We start from the raw sequence: 17,046 nt of genomic DNA, 5'->3' as shown, positions 1-17,046 counted from the left end.
ATATGGCGGGGCTGCTGCGGGTTGGCACACTGCACCTGCATGGTTTCGAATTCATACTGTTCTTGGGTGTCATTTGTTGCTCAAACTTGAACAGTAGTCAAAATAGTTCGCAGAAGTTATCTATGCCAAGTCCTTCATCCCGAATGCGGGAAGAGGTAGCACTGAAGCGTATATATTAGGCATATGGCTTTGCGGAGGCGGCGAGAACAAGAAAATGGGGGGGGGGGGGGGGGGGGGGGGGGGTATTATTGCTCTCTAGATTTACAGAGTTTGCTGACGCTCATGCGGATACTTTTATTTCCAGGTTCACCAAGTTCTGAGTTGTTCAGATGCCACATAATGTCGCATTAAAGTGGTGTCTTGTCTCTTGACATTGACAGCGATGGCTCTTCTGACTTTATGCACTTCTAAGTGATCCTGTATCCAAAATACTGTCCGTAATTCTTTTGCCCCCTTTTCTTCCCATCTGTAATCCCTTTGTGCATTCAAAATCTGCAAAAAAGTAATATGACCATCTGGGAAAGTTTTTTCAAATCAATTTGATGATCGAAGGTTTAATGAGTCAAATGCAAGAAAGAGCTTAGGGTGAAGTGGGATCAAACAAGCTCTCCGGTTCCAACGCAATCCCTGTCATATGAGCACCCAAGCGCATCATCCCACTACTCCGCATGTCTCACCTGCAGATCCAGTCCACCTGGAACACCCCGCCCAGAGCTCTGGCACTCAGCCCGGGTGGCAGCACCCACTGGATTGGAGGGCAGTTGTGGTTCGACTCGGATGCCAAGCGTGCAAAGCCTGGGCAGACAGAAGAGAAAAGAAGAAACGCGCTCTACATGAAACCCTTCACAACAAATGTTACCTCGTGAAGCCTTCGAATGTTCTGAAGACACCTCTTTGAGGTGCAATGCCTCATGCAACCAGTGCCATTACCATGAAATGCTTAGTAACAGCAGCACTAGGGCATTTGTCAGGTCTCAACGCAACAAAATTCACCATTCAGACCAGGTGCTTGAACTCCTTAACAGCACAATGGTTTGCAGAGCTAGAGCAGCCAACCCTACTTAGAGTTTCTGCCGCTCTCCACGATGTCACTGCAGTTTTAAATGGTCCTCCCTGTGCCGATCTAAATATAAAGTTTGCCGTGTGACATGCATGCAGTGGCACTCGACTAAGAATGTCCAGCCTGTCAGCTACTATGACTGAAGTAATGCTTCCTGGTGTGTTGTCATCACTCTTTCCACTAAAGGCCACTAAAAGTGCGAAGCAACCTAATCCCACTGGGACAGACACACTCCAAATACCCTTGACACCCCAGCTGGGATGAAGAGAAAAAGATGGACCTCGGCGAGACACGTAATGAGGTACAGTGGAGACCACTTATAACGCAACCGCTTTTAGCTCGGAACCAGATATAACACAGGTTTCTTTGACCACCGGTGTTCCCGCCATAGAACTCAACGTATAGGCCGACTGCTTAATACGCAGACGCGCGAACCAAAATACCGGCTATAGCGCGGTTTTTCGAAAATTGAAGGTCGCAGCGCGACCATGAAATTCGGGCACAGAGCGCAGCTTCGCTCCCTGTTTTACCAGCGGAGTATATATGCGCGGAGGCACGGGCAGCAGCGAAAAGAGAGCATGACAGACCGGCGGACGCGCGCCACAAAACGAGAGAGGGAGAAGGAGCAGGCGGCCTCGATGCGATGCCCGAGGGAAGGCAAGCACATACGTCATGGTAGCAGCGCCCAATCCGGGTGTGCGCTGCACAGAGTGCAGGGCAGAACCAGCAACGCAGCAGAGCGCAGTCGTCGTCGTCGTCTTTTTTTTTTTTACTGCAGTCTCTTTGTTGTCTTCTGTGCGCGCATGCCGTGCATTCAGGCTTCTTCCGCAATGCCTGCGGCATCTTCAAGCAGCACCAAAAAGCGGCATGCTTTATCGCTTGAAACGAAGGAACGTGTGATCAAGGACATCGAGAGCAGAATGAAGAAGGCAACGGTTGCAGCGAAATACGGGATATCCGACACAACCGTGCCGACTATCTTCAAGAATCAAGAGAAGGTGCGGCAGCAACTGCAGAAAGATTCGTCTTCGCAATCACGAAAGAGATTTTGTGCGTCTCAGTATGAGGACGTGGGCACGGCACTTTTCAGGTGGTTTCGAGAAGTGCGGGCTCAGAGCACACCAGTAAGTGGCCCCATGCTCCAACAAAAAGCTAGGCGCTTTGGTGTTCTTTTAGGCCACGATGACTTTATTCCACTTAATGGATCGATAAAACGGTTCAATGACCATCATGGCATCAGCTGCAAAGTTGAGTGCGGCGAAAGTGGAGAAGTGAACGACGAGTCCATCACAGTCTGGCTGCGCTTTAGAAATTTAGAAAATTTAGAATCCAAGCTGTCGACATATGCTGACAGGGAGATATACAATTCCGACAAAGCTGGCATATTTTATAACCTACTGCCGAACTACACTCCCGCGCTGAGAGGCGAACCCTGCTCTGGCCGGAAGTCTTCAAAGGAGTGCATAACTGTGCTGTTTAGCGCAAATATGGACGGCAGCGACAAGCATCGCCTGTTTGTCATTGGAAAATCGGCGAGGCCGCATTGCTTCAAAACGCGAGAGTACCTGCCAGTGATGTACAAAGCAAACAAAAAAGCGTGGATGACGCAAGAAATGTTTACGAGCTGGCTTTGCAAGTTTGACGAGGATATGGTGGCAGAGAAGCGGCGAGTTGTGCTTATCCTTGACAATTGCACTGCTCATAACGTCCAGCCAAAGTTGGCTGCAGTCAACTTGAGATTTTTGCCAGCAAACACTACCGCTAAAAGTCAGCCCCTTGCCCAGGGCGCCACTGTAAAGGCGCTCTACAAGAAGTGCATCTGTGAAAGAGTTTTGCTTAACATGCAGCAGCAGCGGCCCCTTAAGGTGCGTTTAAGGGGTGCCATCGACATGGTTGTTGCTTCGTGGTGGCAGTTGAAAGCCGAAGCAATAAGTATGTAAGTGCTTTCGAAAGGCTAGATTTGTACGTGATGAGGCTCTTGAAGCTGATGAGCAGAGCGACATTGCCGTCGATGGGGCAGTCAACGCCGACAACGTGTGGTCTGGCCTTTTTGAGATTTGTTTCTGCAGCAGACACTTTTAAAGAATATGTCGATGCTGATGAAATGAGTTGGCTGTCTGCGAGGAAGCAAGCACGGACGATGCGATTGTCGCAGCGATGCGCAGTGGTGTGGAGCTTGCGACCAAAGATGAGTCGGACAGCAAGGACTATGTAGACCTGATGCCAGATGTGCCATGCAAAGATGCGCTCGAATACCTGAGCAAAGTGGAAATGTACTGCTCGAAAAACAGTTTGAGCGACAAAGCGCTTCAATGTTTAAGCCTTGTTGAGGACGAAATCATTCGAAGTGCCGTGAAAAAACACCGCCAGACAGAAATCACCGCATTCTTCCGCTGATGCACTTTTGATGCAAACACTGTTCGTGTTCAATTGCGATTAGTTTGTATGTGTGTGTGTGTGCAATATGTGCAATACATTGTGTATTCTTGAAAGGTAGGTTGCCCATTTGGAATGAGTAAGAGCCTAAAAACCAATGTTTTGGTTATAACGCGGTACCACTTATAGCGCAGATTTTCGCGACTCCCGCAACTTACATTATAGACGGTCTGCATTGTACACAGATATCAAGTTTCAAGTTTATTTTTATTAACTTTATTTATAGTTAAGTTATAGTATTATTAAGTTTATTTTTATATAGCCAATGATCCCTCATAGCATCTTCAATAAACGTCACCTGTGCATGCTGGTGTGCTCTAGTACGAAATTTTATTTTCAGTAAATTGCACCACAGCAATAGGACTCTACTACCACAGGCCCCTGCGTACCACACTGGTTTCGTGGCAACTGTAATGAAATTTTGTCAAAGAATATGCCATTAGGGTAAAGGGGGAAGCTGAGGAACGAGGAGACAACACTGAGGAATGAGGAGATTAGAAAGCGTGCTGTGATTAGATGGCCGCAAATGGGGCAAGAGAAATTTTACCGTATTAGGACAGGCCTTTGTGGACACAATCCAGCTGATGATGATGTGCTCTTAGAATATGTCCCAACTGAAAATTATCTCACTCACATGCTAGCCAATGGGAATGTTATCCACATGCAGGGTCTGGGCCATGAAGGGCTTTTGTCAACCTCTTTTAACACTGGCTGCTACATTCACTCTTTTAATCCGAAAGCATTATTAGTCCCATTAAGAGAAAAACTGGCGGCATGTGTTAGCGTGTACATAAAATCCCAGCGATGACAAGAAAAATAGGGTGTCATCAAGTGGCCGTAGGGTACACAGAGCAAGCTGAGCACCGCCATTTCTGAGAATCATATACATGTCACTCATCTAAATATACTCCCCACAGGCCGACATCAATGTGGCGCCAGTTTTCTCGACGACTTTCGTACCAAAACTTTTGTCATACCATTTGTCGTACAGCGTTTGAGGTGGTGTCATGCAATTTCTTACTGCATATAGTAGCTTACACATGCTAGTCAAGTCGGAGACTAGCTTGCGACAGAGATTCGAACTGATGACATAGGCAATTTCAATTGTATGCCTTTCCAGGCTCTTTACCTCTTCCCTTAAGGTGCGGTTGAGGTGTTCACAGAGATGTGACACAGTTACTCCACCATTTCCTTTCTTCAAAAACCAATTTTCATATCAAAATTGTGATGCAACCATTCGTCCTACAGTGTTCAGAGGTGGTGTCATACGCATGCATGTGTAAGTGGGTGTCAATGCACCTAGGGACAGTAATAATTTCGCATTCCCACATGTAAGTAGTTTTAAGTGCCTCTGCCAAATTTTTTTTCTCTTCTAGAGATCCAATCGCGCCCAAGCACTATTAAGCCTACCAAGCAAAAGACACAACTAAACTTTCACTTTTCATGGAAAAAAAAAAACAATGCTGAACTCTTGGCCTAATCTCTATGGCAGATGAACAACTAAAATTTGCCCCCACTGCAAAATCACAAGCATGCCAAGCACATATTTCACAAACTCCTGCTAAAAATCTTTACAGTGGAATCTAAGTGATCCGAACCTGGTCGATACGAATTCACGAAATTCCTCGGCCAGACTGCATTGTGTACGATGCGCGGAATTTCGGGTATTCCGAACTCTACCTCGCCTCTTTAAGTGATACGAACGCGCGAGCTGCGACCGCACATCGCCGACGTCGCGATCACTAATCTCGCGGTACACACCGCGCGCAGCGAGCGGCGGTGTGCAGCACGCACATCACCGAAACCACTATCATTAATCGCGTGGTACGCACCGCGCACAGTGAGCGGTGATGTGCGGTGCGTGCATCGCCAGAATCGCAATCTCTAATCGAGCGGTACGCACTGCGCGTAGTGAGCGGCGGTGCATGGCCTGCACATCGCCAAAGCTGCGATCGCTGAGTGCGCGGCACACATCGCGAGTAGCGAGCTGTGGTCGCACAGCAGTGAATAAATCCTGTCAGTCGTAAACAGATCTGTGTCAATGCATTTTTCATAGATCTGCATACGAATTTTGTTCGTATGGATGATACAAAATTTCAGCTTATAAGAATTTTTTTGTGACCCCATGAGATTCGCCTCACCGCGATTATAATGTATTTTATTGGAATTCACACCCAAAAAACTTCCCCTGCACTAAACTGGATACTCATACATACATCCTAGCCCATCGACACGCTGAAATGTAGGCCTGACATGTCAGCACTAGGCTGCAGGCATCAAACTTGCGACGGCACGCTGAGCATGCATGTCAGGCACGAGATGAACTTCATCGAAAAATAGCAAATAAATCCAACATCACGACAACAACTATAAAATGAGGGAAGACGATGGGAAAAGTGATCACCTTGAAACTTGCCGCTCTCCTTGACAGAGTAGATGAGAATAACGTTCTTGCACTCCTGCAAAGCAAGAGAGAGAATGCATTTATACTCTTGTGGCCAAACAAGTAATGAGGCCAACAATGGCTTGACAATGCGTGCCACTCACCCTGAAAGCTTGATTCAGCTTTGCTTCATTCTGAGGCGGTGTCGACCACACTCCCTAAAAGACAAAGACAGAAAAAAGTAGTAGGTATACCATGTTTACAGGCTACTACAGTAGAATCTCGATTACATGAATCTGACAGTTCCGCAAAGAATATTCACATCATCCAGAAGAAACAAAATCTGTATGCAGAAGCACGGGAAATGTATTCACGCAAATCTGTTTATGGTTCACTGCTCGCAGTTTCGGACCGGGCAGCTGGGAATTGCACAACGGCGACGTGCAGGCAGCGGTTAGTGCTCGAGGGTTCGGACATGGCTCATGTGTTCATATCATTCGTAGTGGCGTGAGGGAGCATTCGGAACAACAGAAATTCTGCACACTGTACACAATGCACAACAGCCAGGGAATTTTAAGATTTTGCATCATAACAAAATTCGTATTGTCACCGACAAACGTAGGGCGGCACAAAAAAAAGGGCTTTTGTTAAACCGAAGGCCAGAAAACCCAGCAGCGCGCGTTCGAACGGGAACGTCCTCTTCTTCGCTCCCACACGAGCCCAGTCATGCCGCTCGGCCGCATGGCGGCACTCGCAGTGTGGCATTGCCCCCCTCCTTTCAAGAGGCATCGCCTCGATGCCTCCGGCAAGGGGGATAAAGAGTGTGGAGACACCGAAAGTGCGATGGCGTGTGATGGCAGCACTGAATGTGAACTCCAAGAGGGGCTAACGGGCGTAATACGGTTTCATGCGGGACACGTGGACGACTTCAGACTTGGGCAGGCGAGAAGACTGGACAACTCCTTGCGGGTACACTTCATAGTTCACATCGCTGAGTTGATGTAGCACCTCGTAGGGGCCGAAGTAGCGCCAAGCTTTTCAGAGCGACCGCGCACACGTATAGGGCTCCATACCCAGACGTGCTCGCCGGGTTGGTAAATCACCTCCCTGTGGCGGAGGTTGTAACGCCGGGCGTCAGTTGTCTGCTGGTGGCAAATGAGTTGTCGAGCAAGGTGGCGAGCGGCTTCTGCATCGCGAACGAATTGGTCAGCGCCTGGGGCAGACGAGGGGGTACAATCCGGGAGCAGCATGGCGTCAAGCATGGTCAGGGCATCTCGGCCATACACCAAACGGAAGGGGGTGAAGCGCGTCGTTTCTTGGAGGGCGGTGTTGTACGCAAACGTGATGTAGGGAAGTATTTCGTCCCAGTTGCGATGGTCAGCGTCGACATACATAGACATCATATCTGTGATGGTCTTGTTCAGCCTCTCAGTAAGTCCATTCGTTTGAGGATGGTAAGCAGTAGTTTTTCTATGACTGGTGCCACTAAGACGGAGGACCTCGTGTGTAAGAGCCGACGTAAACGCGGTTCCCCGGTCAGTTAATACAACCACGGGGGCGCCGTGGCGAAGCACGATGTGGTGAACAAAGAACTGTGCAATTTCAGCCGCAGTGCCACGGGGAAGAGCCTTGGTTTCACAATAGCGGCTTAGGTAGTCCGTGGCAACAACAATATACCGGTTTCCCATGGAGGACACCGGGAATGGGCCCAGTAAGTCCATGCCGACTTGTTGGAATGGGATTTGCGGTGGATCAATTGGCTTCAGAAGGCCGGCCGGTTTTGTCGGTGGTACCTTCCGTCGTTGACACTCACGGCAGGTTCGAACGTAGCGTTGGACGACCGCAGCAAGCCGTGGCCAGTAGTACTTGTGGCGGAGGCGTCCCAATGTTCTGGAAAAACCGAGGTGGCCAGAAGAAATGTCGTCGTGGCATGCAGCGAGAACTTCCTGACGAAGTGCGGTTGGGACAACGAGGAGATACGCAGTTTCGGTCGGGCCGTAGTTTTTCTTGTAGAGGACTCCATCTATTAAGCAATACGACGAAAGTCCGCGAGAGAAGAGTCTGGGCGGAGACGGAGCGGTTCCTTCGAGGTACTCGATTAGAGGCAGCAGTTCGCAGTCGGCCTCTGGTGGTGGGCAAGGTCGGATGTGGTGACAGCGCCGAGGAAAGCAGAATCGTCGTCGGACTCATCTGGTGGGCACGGAAGAGGAGCTCGGGAGAGACAGTCTGCATCGCTATGTTGCCGACCCGACTTATACACGATGGTGACGTCGAACTCTTGCAACCGAAGGCTCCACCGTGCAAGTCGCCCCGATGGATCTTTGAGGTTCGCAAGCCAGCACAAGGAGTGATGATCGCTGACGACTCGAAACGGGCGGCCGTACAGGTATGGGCGAAATTTTGTGATTGCCCACACAACAGCGAGACACTCCTTTTCCGTTGTGGAATAATTCACTTCGGAACGGGACAAAGTGCGACTTGCGTATGCGATCACGCGTTCCACACCGTCTTGCCACTGCACAATCACCGCACCGAGGCCCACATTGCTGGCATCTGTGTGCAGTTCCGTGTCGGCCTGCTCGTCGAAGTGGGCAAGGATAGGCGTAGATTGGAGGCGGGCCTTAAGCTCTATGAAAGCTTTTTCCTGATCTTGGCCCCAGAAAAAGGGTTCAGAGTCTTTTGTCAGGCGAGTCAGCGGCTCTGCGAGCTTGGAGAAGTTTTGAACGAACCTCCGATAATAGGCGCAAAGCCCCAGGAAACGCCGCTTCGTTTATCTGTTGGCTGAGGAAATGCAGCAACGGCGGCGGTCTTTTCTGGGTCGGGGCTAACGCCCTGAGCGCTCACAATGTGGCCAAGAAACTTGAGCTCCCGAAATGCGAAGTGGCACTTTTCAGGCTTGAGAGACAGACCCGCAGAACGAATTGCTTCGAAGACGGCACGCAAACGTTTCAGGTGCTCCTCGAACGTGTCGGAGAAAATCACGACGTCGTCGAGATAGACAAGGCAGGACTGCCACTTCAGGTCAGTTAATACGGTGTCCATCATACGTTGGAACGTCGCAGGGGCTGAACACAAGCCGAAAGGAAGCACCTTAAATTCGTACAGTCCGTCAGGAGTAACGAAGGCGGTCTTTTCTCGGTCACGTTCGTCGACCTCGATTTGCCAATAACCGCTACGAAGGTCGAGTGACGAAAAGTAGGTAGCATGGCGGAGGCGGTCTAATGAGTCATCAATGCGCGGCAGTGGATAGACATCTTTTTTGGTAACGTTATTGAGGCGTCTATAATCTACACAGAACCGTAGGCTGCCGTCCTTCTTTGCGACGAGGACAACAGGTGACGCCCAGGGGCTCGTCGATGGTTGTATGACGTCGACGTGGAGCATTTCGGCAACTTGGCGGCGGATAGCATCGCGCTCCTTCGACGAAACATGATAAGGACGCTGACATAGCGGTCTCTGGTCACTGTCGACGATAATACGGTGCTTAGTTATTGGCGTCTGGCGCACCTTGGATGTTGATGCAAAACAGTCGCGGAAAGAGTCAATAAGGCTTTCCACGCGGCGTTTCTGATTGGTCAGAAGGTCAGGGTTCACGTCGGTCCTAATGGCTGTTGCAGTGTCCTGTTCGGCTATTTCGGGAGCCGTTGTTGATAAGGCACATTGGCCGGCATGTTCGCCAAGTTCTTCAAAATGGGCAATCACCGTGTTTTTCGTCAAATGTTGGGGTTCACAACTAAAGTTTGTCACTAAGAGCGTGGTACGCGCGTGAACAAGGTCGACAAGGGCGCGAGCAACGCAAACTTGCCGAGACAGTAGCAGCGACATATTCGCTTCGGCAATGCCCTGAGTACCGGAGCTGGTATCACACTGGACTGTGACAAACTTGCTTGCTCTCGGCGGTATCGTTGTGTGGTCATCAGAGATGCGTAATGGTGCTCTGTGCGGCTCGGGGTCGGTATCAACGGCTCGCTGTGTCGAAAACGATACCAATTGCTCATGCAGGTTGATGACCGCCCCATACTCTTTAAGGAAGTCCATGCCGAGAATCAGTTCTTTAGAGCACTCTCGTAGCACGGCGAAGGAGCCTGTGAAAGTTGCACCGCGGATCTTTATACGGCTGGTGCAGACGCCAACCGGCGTTACCACATGGCAACCAGCTGTGCGTATCTGCGGCCCATGCCAAGGTGTTAGAACCTTTCTGAGGGTTGCGGCTAGGTTACTACTCATGACAGAAAAGTCGGCTCCGGTATCGACGAGTGCAGATACGCCATAGCCATCGGCGGCAACAAGAATTTCGGCGGCGGAAACAATTGTTTGACAATTTGTCGGCGAGGTTTTTGGTGCCGTCGTCGATGGGGTCGTCGCTGAGGTTGTCGGTGAGGTCGGCGGTGGGATCGTCTTTAAGGTCGGCGGGTGGGGTCGTCGCATAAAATCGTCGGATGGAGGCTGTTCACTGTCTGCGGCAGCGGCGGTCCTACCACCAGAGGACGCCGTCTTCAGTTTTCCCGGCGTGGGGACGTACCTCTGAACTGGCCAGAGGATGACGGGCGGCCGGGCGAAGAGAACCGCCTTGGGGATGGCGATCGGGACTGGCGTCGCTGCGAGGTCGAAGATTGCACGTTTTCAGCCAAGTACTGTTCGATATTCCGTGGTCTTTCACCGTAGCGTGGTCGAGGTGAGTCAGGTGAAAACCCCCTTAAACCCATCCTGCAGTAGGGGCAGTGGCGAAGGATATGGCCAGGCTCTCCGCAGTGGTAACAGAGCGGCCGATTGTTTGGCGTACGCCAAACGTGCGCTTTGCTCACGGGGGGCCTGAACTCCTGCCGCACGGAGGGTGCTGTTGCGATTGGCTCCTGCAGGTATTGCACAGGAGCGATGGGGGAAAAGGCTCGCATCGCTGGCCCGGGACTTCGTAGCGCCTCGCTGTACGTCATAACGGAGGGCGCCGGGTGTGGAGCTGGGGGTGGCTGCACAACTCGTCGGATTTCTTCGCGGACCACGTCCGTAATGGCAGCGACGCTGACCTGTGGAGCTTCAAAGCGAAGTTTCGCCAGTTCCTCGCGCACCAGGCTTCTTACAAGTTCCCGAAGGTCCTCGGCGGGCAGCGACGTAGGCGTGTACTGGGACTGGGAAGAGGCTGCTACAGTAGCCTGACGTCCGAAGTGGGCGCCCCGTTCCTGTAAAGAGCGCTCGATACCCATTGCCTCCTTGGTGAAGTCGGACACTGTTCGTGGCGGGTCACGGACCAGTCCGGCAAACAGCTGCTCTTTTACGCCACGCATTAAGTGTCGTACCTTCTGGGCTTCGGGCATAGCAGGGTCGGCCCGGTTGAACAGTTGCGTCATGTCCTCGATGAACATCGCGACGCCCTCGTTCGGCTGCTGTGATCTCGAGCGCAGGGCGATTTCCGCTTTCTCTTTTCTTTCGCTGCTGGTAAATGTCGCTAGCAGCTCTCGACGAAAAGCCTCCCAGGTGGTAAAGGAAGCTTCGTGGTTCTCAAACCACGTTTTGGCCGAGTCCTGCAGCGCAAAGTAGACGTTGCGCAGCTTGCGCTCGCCGTCCCACTCATTGAAACTCGCCACTCGGTCAAAGCTGGCCAACCAGTCTTCGACGTCCTCGAACCTGTCCCCGTGGAACGGTGGCGGCGATCGAGGTGCGTGAAGGACAAATGGCGGGGCACTCCCGGAGTGCTGACTTGTCTGGCTAGCCGCGGTGGATGTCATGGCCCTTACCGGCGCTGTCAGTTGGCCGAACTCGGGTTGTAGGCCTCGCAGGCGGCGGCTCGCTTTATGGACGGGTGTTGTGTCCAAGCGTCGCTGATCAGCGTCAGAGTTGCCCTCGGGGTGAGCGTTCATGGAACGATACCCAGCGGCTCCACCAAAATGTCGCCGACAAACGTAGGGCGGCACGAAAAAAAGGGCTTTTGTTAAACCGAAGGCCAGAAAACCCAGCAGCGCGCGTTCGAACGGGAACGTCCTCTTCTTCGCTCCCACACGAGCCCAGTCATGCCGCTCGGCCGCATGGCAGCGCTCGCAGTGTGGCAGTATCAACCGTGAATGTATCATCGAGGTTCTACTATAAGCTTGCTGAAGCTTTTCTGCATGTACAAGGTGGTGCACAAAACAGCACCAAAGCAAATAATACTGAAGACATGTTTTATTCTGACTTTACAGTACGCCAACATGAGCTTGATAGACTGCGTGGACCCATTGCAAATGAGATCAGTATAATGCATGAAATGGGGGACCAGACATGTACTATTTCCAGCCTAGGCACATGCGACTGGCGTGGCAGACCATTTGGCCCCATTCAGCTGCAGACAGCAGGCACAGCACAACATGCAGAGCATGTGTGGTGAAAGGTGGCATAGTTATGTTTCAACCTATAATTATGCTTAAACCTCAACTAAAAAAAAGTCTAAAGACACTCTTGCTTAGAAGTTGTGCAATAAAATATTATCCAAGGTGTGTCAGTGAATAATGCATCATGCTCCAGGGTTACTAACGCCATACACAAGCTGACAGCAACAAAAAAGAAATGCAGTGGGACCAATAAGTTTGATGTGTCTATTCCATTAGAAATTCAACTTAGTACAACATCCTGACCAGGTCTCAGAGACACAATGTACATGCAAAAGCTCAGAGCAGTCACGAAACCGTGCAACCCCAGATGGATACCACAAATAAGTCACCCACTTTTGCTTTGGAAAGTGCAACATTTTCATGGTTGTTGCTTTTGACGAGGAAGAACCTGGCATTCCGGAAAAAGTACTTCATGAGGTGCTGATCAGTGTGTTCAGAATGCTCTGCAAACAAAAATATCATAGGAAAACAAGTTTCACCCAAGGAGGCCAAAGTGAACAACTAGACAGAGCCAAGCTCAGATGCTTTGTGCAAGCTCAAAGCAACCGTCTCAGCTGTTTTTAATCACTGCGGCAATTCTTATTTGATAACGGAGTGCGATAAACATGTCGAACTTGTGCGCACACAACACAAGGTGCCCAAACAACAGAATATCAAATTTACCGGCAGTCATATGATGGTCAAGTCATGCCACACCTCTACAGCACTCTAGACATGAAGTACAGACGTTTGATCAAGCTGGAGACCAGCTATGTGCACAGATCATACAGCACCGAAAGAAAAATGTAGGCTCACCACGCCTTCCAACAGATGAAGAGACACGTGGCCGCTTTGGTGCTCCTGAAGAAAAAAAAAAAGAGAACAGAACATTTGCACTTTCTACTCTCTCTCTTTATTCTTTTACTATAAATGGCAGAGTCAGATCTAAAAGCAAAAGCAAAATCACCAACTGCTTCCCTAGAGAGCTTAGTACAAAAATAAGAACTCACTGATCCAAACAGGAACATTAAAGACCTGCCTTGCCGTGAGCACACTTTTGATGCCTGTCAACAGTTCCAATGTCTAGTGAAGCTTCATTTCAAAGCACACTGTTGAAGCCATCTTTCTTTCTGAAGCACTATTATCAACTCATTTTGCAGAGCCTCACTATGAGAGGGTTGGTGAGATCCGATGTGCCGACACACGAGAGGAAAAACTAGTCGCACCCAGGTACTATTACTAGCACTGCAGTGTCAGGCAGAACTTTTCCCCATCCCAAACAAAGCTTTCTAAAAGCTCTACAAAACCATCGAAAATTTACGCAGCACTGCATACTTATGCAACACCACATAATAACACCAATTAAATGTTCCACGCACTTCTGCATTTCTCTTGATACTAAACACATATTTTTACGACTTTTGCAGTGCAAATATATTTCTATGCAACTAACGCTGTTAATCACTGTGTCTTTTACGGTAAAACCTCATTAATTTGATCCCCGGTAATCTGGAAATCCGAATTATTCACATTGCCGCTGAAGCCCCAGGCAACACTCATGTCTAATGGCATTGCAGGCTTGTTAATCTGGTCGCAGCTGGGCTCACATCAGCCAATATGAACGACTCCCAATCAGGGCCCATGTCGAGGTATGACCAGCACAACAAGCGATTGTCCAAGCGACCATCGGCCAGCCTGTCGGGTATAACTGCACACTGCTTCGGACACTGATTGGTGTGTCGCTGGTCTTTTTCTTAACAGGTTCTGTACACGTGAACCACCTATTCTTCCAGTGCGCCGAAAGTGCGAACTCGTCACGTGCCATTCATGGATAGTGCAGGGGAGCCTCTCACAAGCAATGATGATGCTGTTAACAAGGAGGTTTTGCTTGCTCCCACATCGTGCCATGGAGGAGGCCGCGGAGGCCTTTATCATTTTGGAACAGTTGCGCTTTGACGTTCCTGACAGTGTCTGAGCAGTAAAGCAAATGACGGAACTATGAAAATCATCCTTTCAAAACAATTTTTATCCTAAAGGCCCAAGGACCAGGTTTTGACCAAATAGGCTTTGGGTGCAGACAGATTTTGGTAGTCTTCTGAGGGCCATCCAAATATCTGACCTCTAGTTAATTTGGACGTTTCTCCCAGCCACTTCAGAATTACCAAGGCTTTACTGCACCTCTATTTAAATTTTTTTGCTCTGTTGCTGTTGCATTCTCAAAACACTCATTAATCGCAACATATACATGAGCCTACCTCAACCCTTTCTTTTAAGAGATCATAATTACCAGCAACTGATCATTCAGGCCTGCTCCTCCTTAGTTATTCCATTTATTCCAGCGCTCTATAGTAAATAATTCACTGGAAAAACAAAAAGACCAATAGATTTAGCACCAGAACCATATTGAACAAAGATTTTAGGCAAGAGACATAATTAACCAGACCTGCCTTAAATGTTGACCATTTCTCCCTAACCTTTTTGCATTCACCTTACTCTACTAGTTCTCAACCAGAAGCAGCCCCATAGACCTAAATGTATTGTGATTAAATAAATGAATCCCAGCCTTTGATATTCAAAGGAATGAATGAAGACCTCCATATTGATGAAAGAACTCGGTCGTTTACATCTCAATACAAATGAACTAATTTGAAGTAATGAAATTTAAAAACACATCAACAGCTTTCAATGAATATGCTTACAGCAGTGGAACCAACTGAGTGGCAGAGATGACACTTACTTTCTGCACTCCTGTTCTTTCTGTCGTAGATGATTGGAGAATGACGCCTCTTGCGGGAAACGTGGTGCCTTGGCGAGTGGCCACCTGGAGACGAGGTGGTGCAAAAACTCCATATGCTACAAAGGCGACACCTTTGCCGGGTTGAACAACTGACCTTATTGAACTGCACTTCAACTTGCACAGCATTAATTCAGTGGCATTCCGCTGGACAGGAGGTGTTAGATTAGGTTTGGGTTTTTACATGCCAAGGCAGCACTGTAGCCTGGGGTACTGTATTTACTCGCATAATTTGCGCACCTTTAATTTATTACCTGGGTTGTAAAAAAAAAAACTTTTATTCGTATATATAGGACACTTCTTGCTACGCCAGAATACAAGCATGCACATGGGTGCGCGCAAGGCTGGTTTGGGAAGATCGGCACAGCCGTGTCACCATGTGCGGTTGCAAAAAGTGCAAGTGGTGAAAGGACGAATTGCGCATCATTTACCCGGCTCACTCGTGCCGGCAGTGGCTTTCCCAAATGAACAGTTGCGCATGTGTCAGCATATGAAACTACTGAACCATTTGTTGTTCAGTTTGCCGCTAGTCAGCTGGCCACACATGAGATAGCAGTTTCTATCACCTTTTATCTCCATCTGCCTCTCACTGCTGCCATTGAGATTTTATCGTTGCGCGTTTACTGCATGGAATTGCGCACACACCTTCATTCCAAACCATGGCGAACTACATAACATGGGGTGGAGCGGGAGGGCGGGGGATGGCAACGAGGTGCGAGAGTTGCGGAGTCAAAGTATAGGCTGCAATATACAGTACATATTGCACGTTACGACCTTTGTAGAGTTTTTTAGAATGTGTTAACAAAATCATTGCGAAATTTGACCATCCCCCCCTTTTTTTTTAAGTCTTAATTTAAAAATGCGCACAAATTATGCAAGTAAATACGGTATGTCAAGTGGAGGGCTTCAAATTAATTTCAGCCCCTAAAGCTTTCTTTTTTTAATTTTCCCCGAAGCCTCCGTGCATGATGTTTTTTCCATTTCGGCCGCATGTCAATGCAGCTACTGCATCTGGATTCGAATCAATAACCTTGTGCTCAGCAATAGAATGCCACAGCCACCGAGCCACCGTGGGATGTAACTGCAAAAGCAATCCCTACACAACAGCCCATCTAATTGAACAATTTGGTAAATGGTTCCTTGTCACATTTTTTTTTTGCTCATATATAAAAAACAATCCACCACTTAAAAAATGTCCTTTTTGCAGGGAACATTTACGGTAATAAACTGAACTGAAGCCAAAGAGAGTGGCTAGTTGTCAAGAGAGATGCACAAAAAGCTCAGAAAGACTCTTCTGGGGCTCCTTTCAAACCAACTTAGACAGCACACTCACTTGGCTCCGACACCACCGATGACGACCCGGTGTAAGACTGTGACCTTGAACGTGACCTGGACCTGGACCTTGACCTCGAAGTGCTTGAGCCTAGGCTGCATGAGCAGCTCTCGTGACCCGAAGAAGAGGCTTCACTTCGAGTATCGTAGTCCGGGTTGCCTGTCGTGTTTCCGCCACCGCGGCCCTCGGAGACTGCACTCGCGTGACCCCCGCCACCGCTGCCCATGACAAAGCTAACGACCGGGTCGGAGGGGCGCGAGCCGAGCAGGCTTGATGAAGAGCTGCCACCAGCTGTTGTGGCAGGTGGTGGAAGAGGTTCCTCTGCTACTTGCAGCTCTTCTGCGGTGGGCGTCACGTGAAGCCGGTCCTGGTCTTCGTCCGGCACTTCAGCCTTCACGACTACAACGGGAGACACCACGGCTGGCTTGGGGGCTGTCAGAGGATAAAGTGTGGTCTTGTACATTTCATGAACCACATTAATTCAAACTCAAACCACACCAAAAACCTGCCCATAGCATCCGAAGTTTACATCCACAGGAACCTCAATGTTGACAGAGCTTATAAGGCAGTACAAATAAACCAACAATTTGAATTAACAAGAATCGACTATGTCTTTTTTCTTCACTACCATATTTTTGGTAATAGGAATTGCTAAAACAGTAACTGCAGTAAAATAATACTCCTGTTTTCCAATCTCAT

At 49.2% G+C, this 17,046-nt stretch overlaps 1 protein-coding gene and 1 pseudogene across 5 annotated transcripts in view; one reads left to right on the top strand and one right to left on the bottom strand.

Moving 5' to 3' along the window:
* The window catches only part of LOC144110081 (uncharacterized), a 45,044-nt gene that overhangs the window by 16,867 nt on the left and 11,131 nt on the right, over nt 1-17,046 (bottom strand). For all 5 annotated transcript variants that reach the window (XR_013309695.1, XR_013309696.1, XM_077642894.1 and 2 more), the window contains exons 6-12: nt 16,348-16,779; nt 14,958-15,041; nt 13,037-13,081; nt 12,575-12,684; nt 6,044-6,097; nt 5,901-5,955; nt 678-795 (exon numbers count right to left, since the gene is read on the bottom strand). Coding sequence is in view for 3 of the 5 variants with exons in the window: in XM_077642894.1 (XP_077499020.1) it covers nt 678-795; nt 5,901-5,955; nt 6,044-6,097; nt 12,575-12,684; nt 13,037-13,081; nt 14,958-15,041; nt 16,348-16,779 (898 nt within the window). In the remaining 2 variants the exon portion in view is untranslated. The remainder of the gene's footprint in view (nt 1-677; nt 796-5,900; nt 5,956-6,043; nt 6,098-12,574; nt 12,685-13,036; nt 13,082-14,957; nt 15,042-16,347; nt 16,780-17,046) is intronic.
* LOC144111222 (uncharacterized) lies at nt 2,902-3,457 on the top strand (annotated as a pseudogene).

Source organism: Amblyomma americanum, chromosome 11 (genome assembly GCF_052857255.1).
Source record: "Amblyomma americanum isolate KBUSLIRL-KWMA chromosome 11, ASM5285725v1, whole genome shotgun sequence".
In the NCBI taxonomy this organism is placed as follows: Eukaryota; Metazoa; Arthropoda; class Arachnida; order Ixodida; family Ixodidae; genus Amblyomma; species Amblyomma americanum.
The sequence above is the reverse complement of the archived record's forward strand: the minus strand, read 5'-3'. Positions and strand labels throughout refer to the sequence as shown.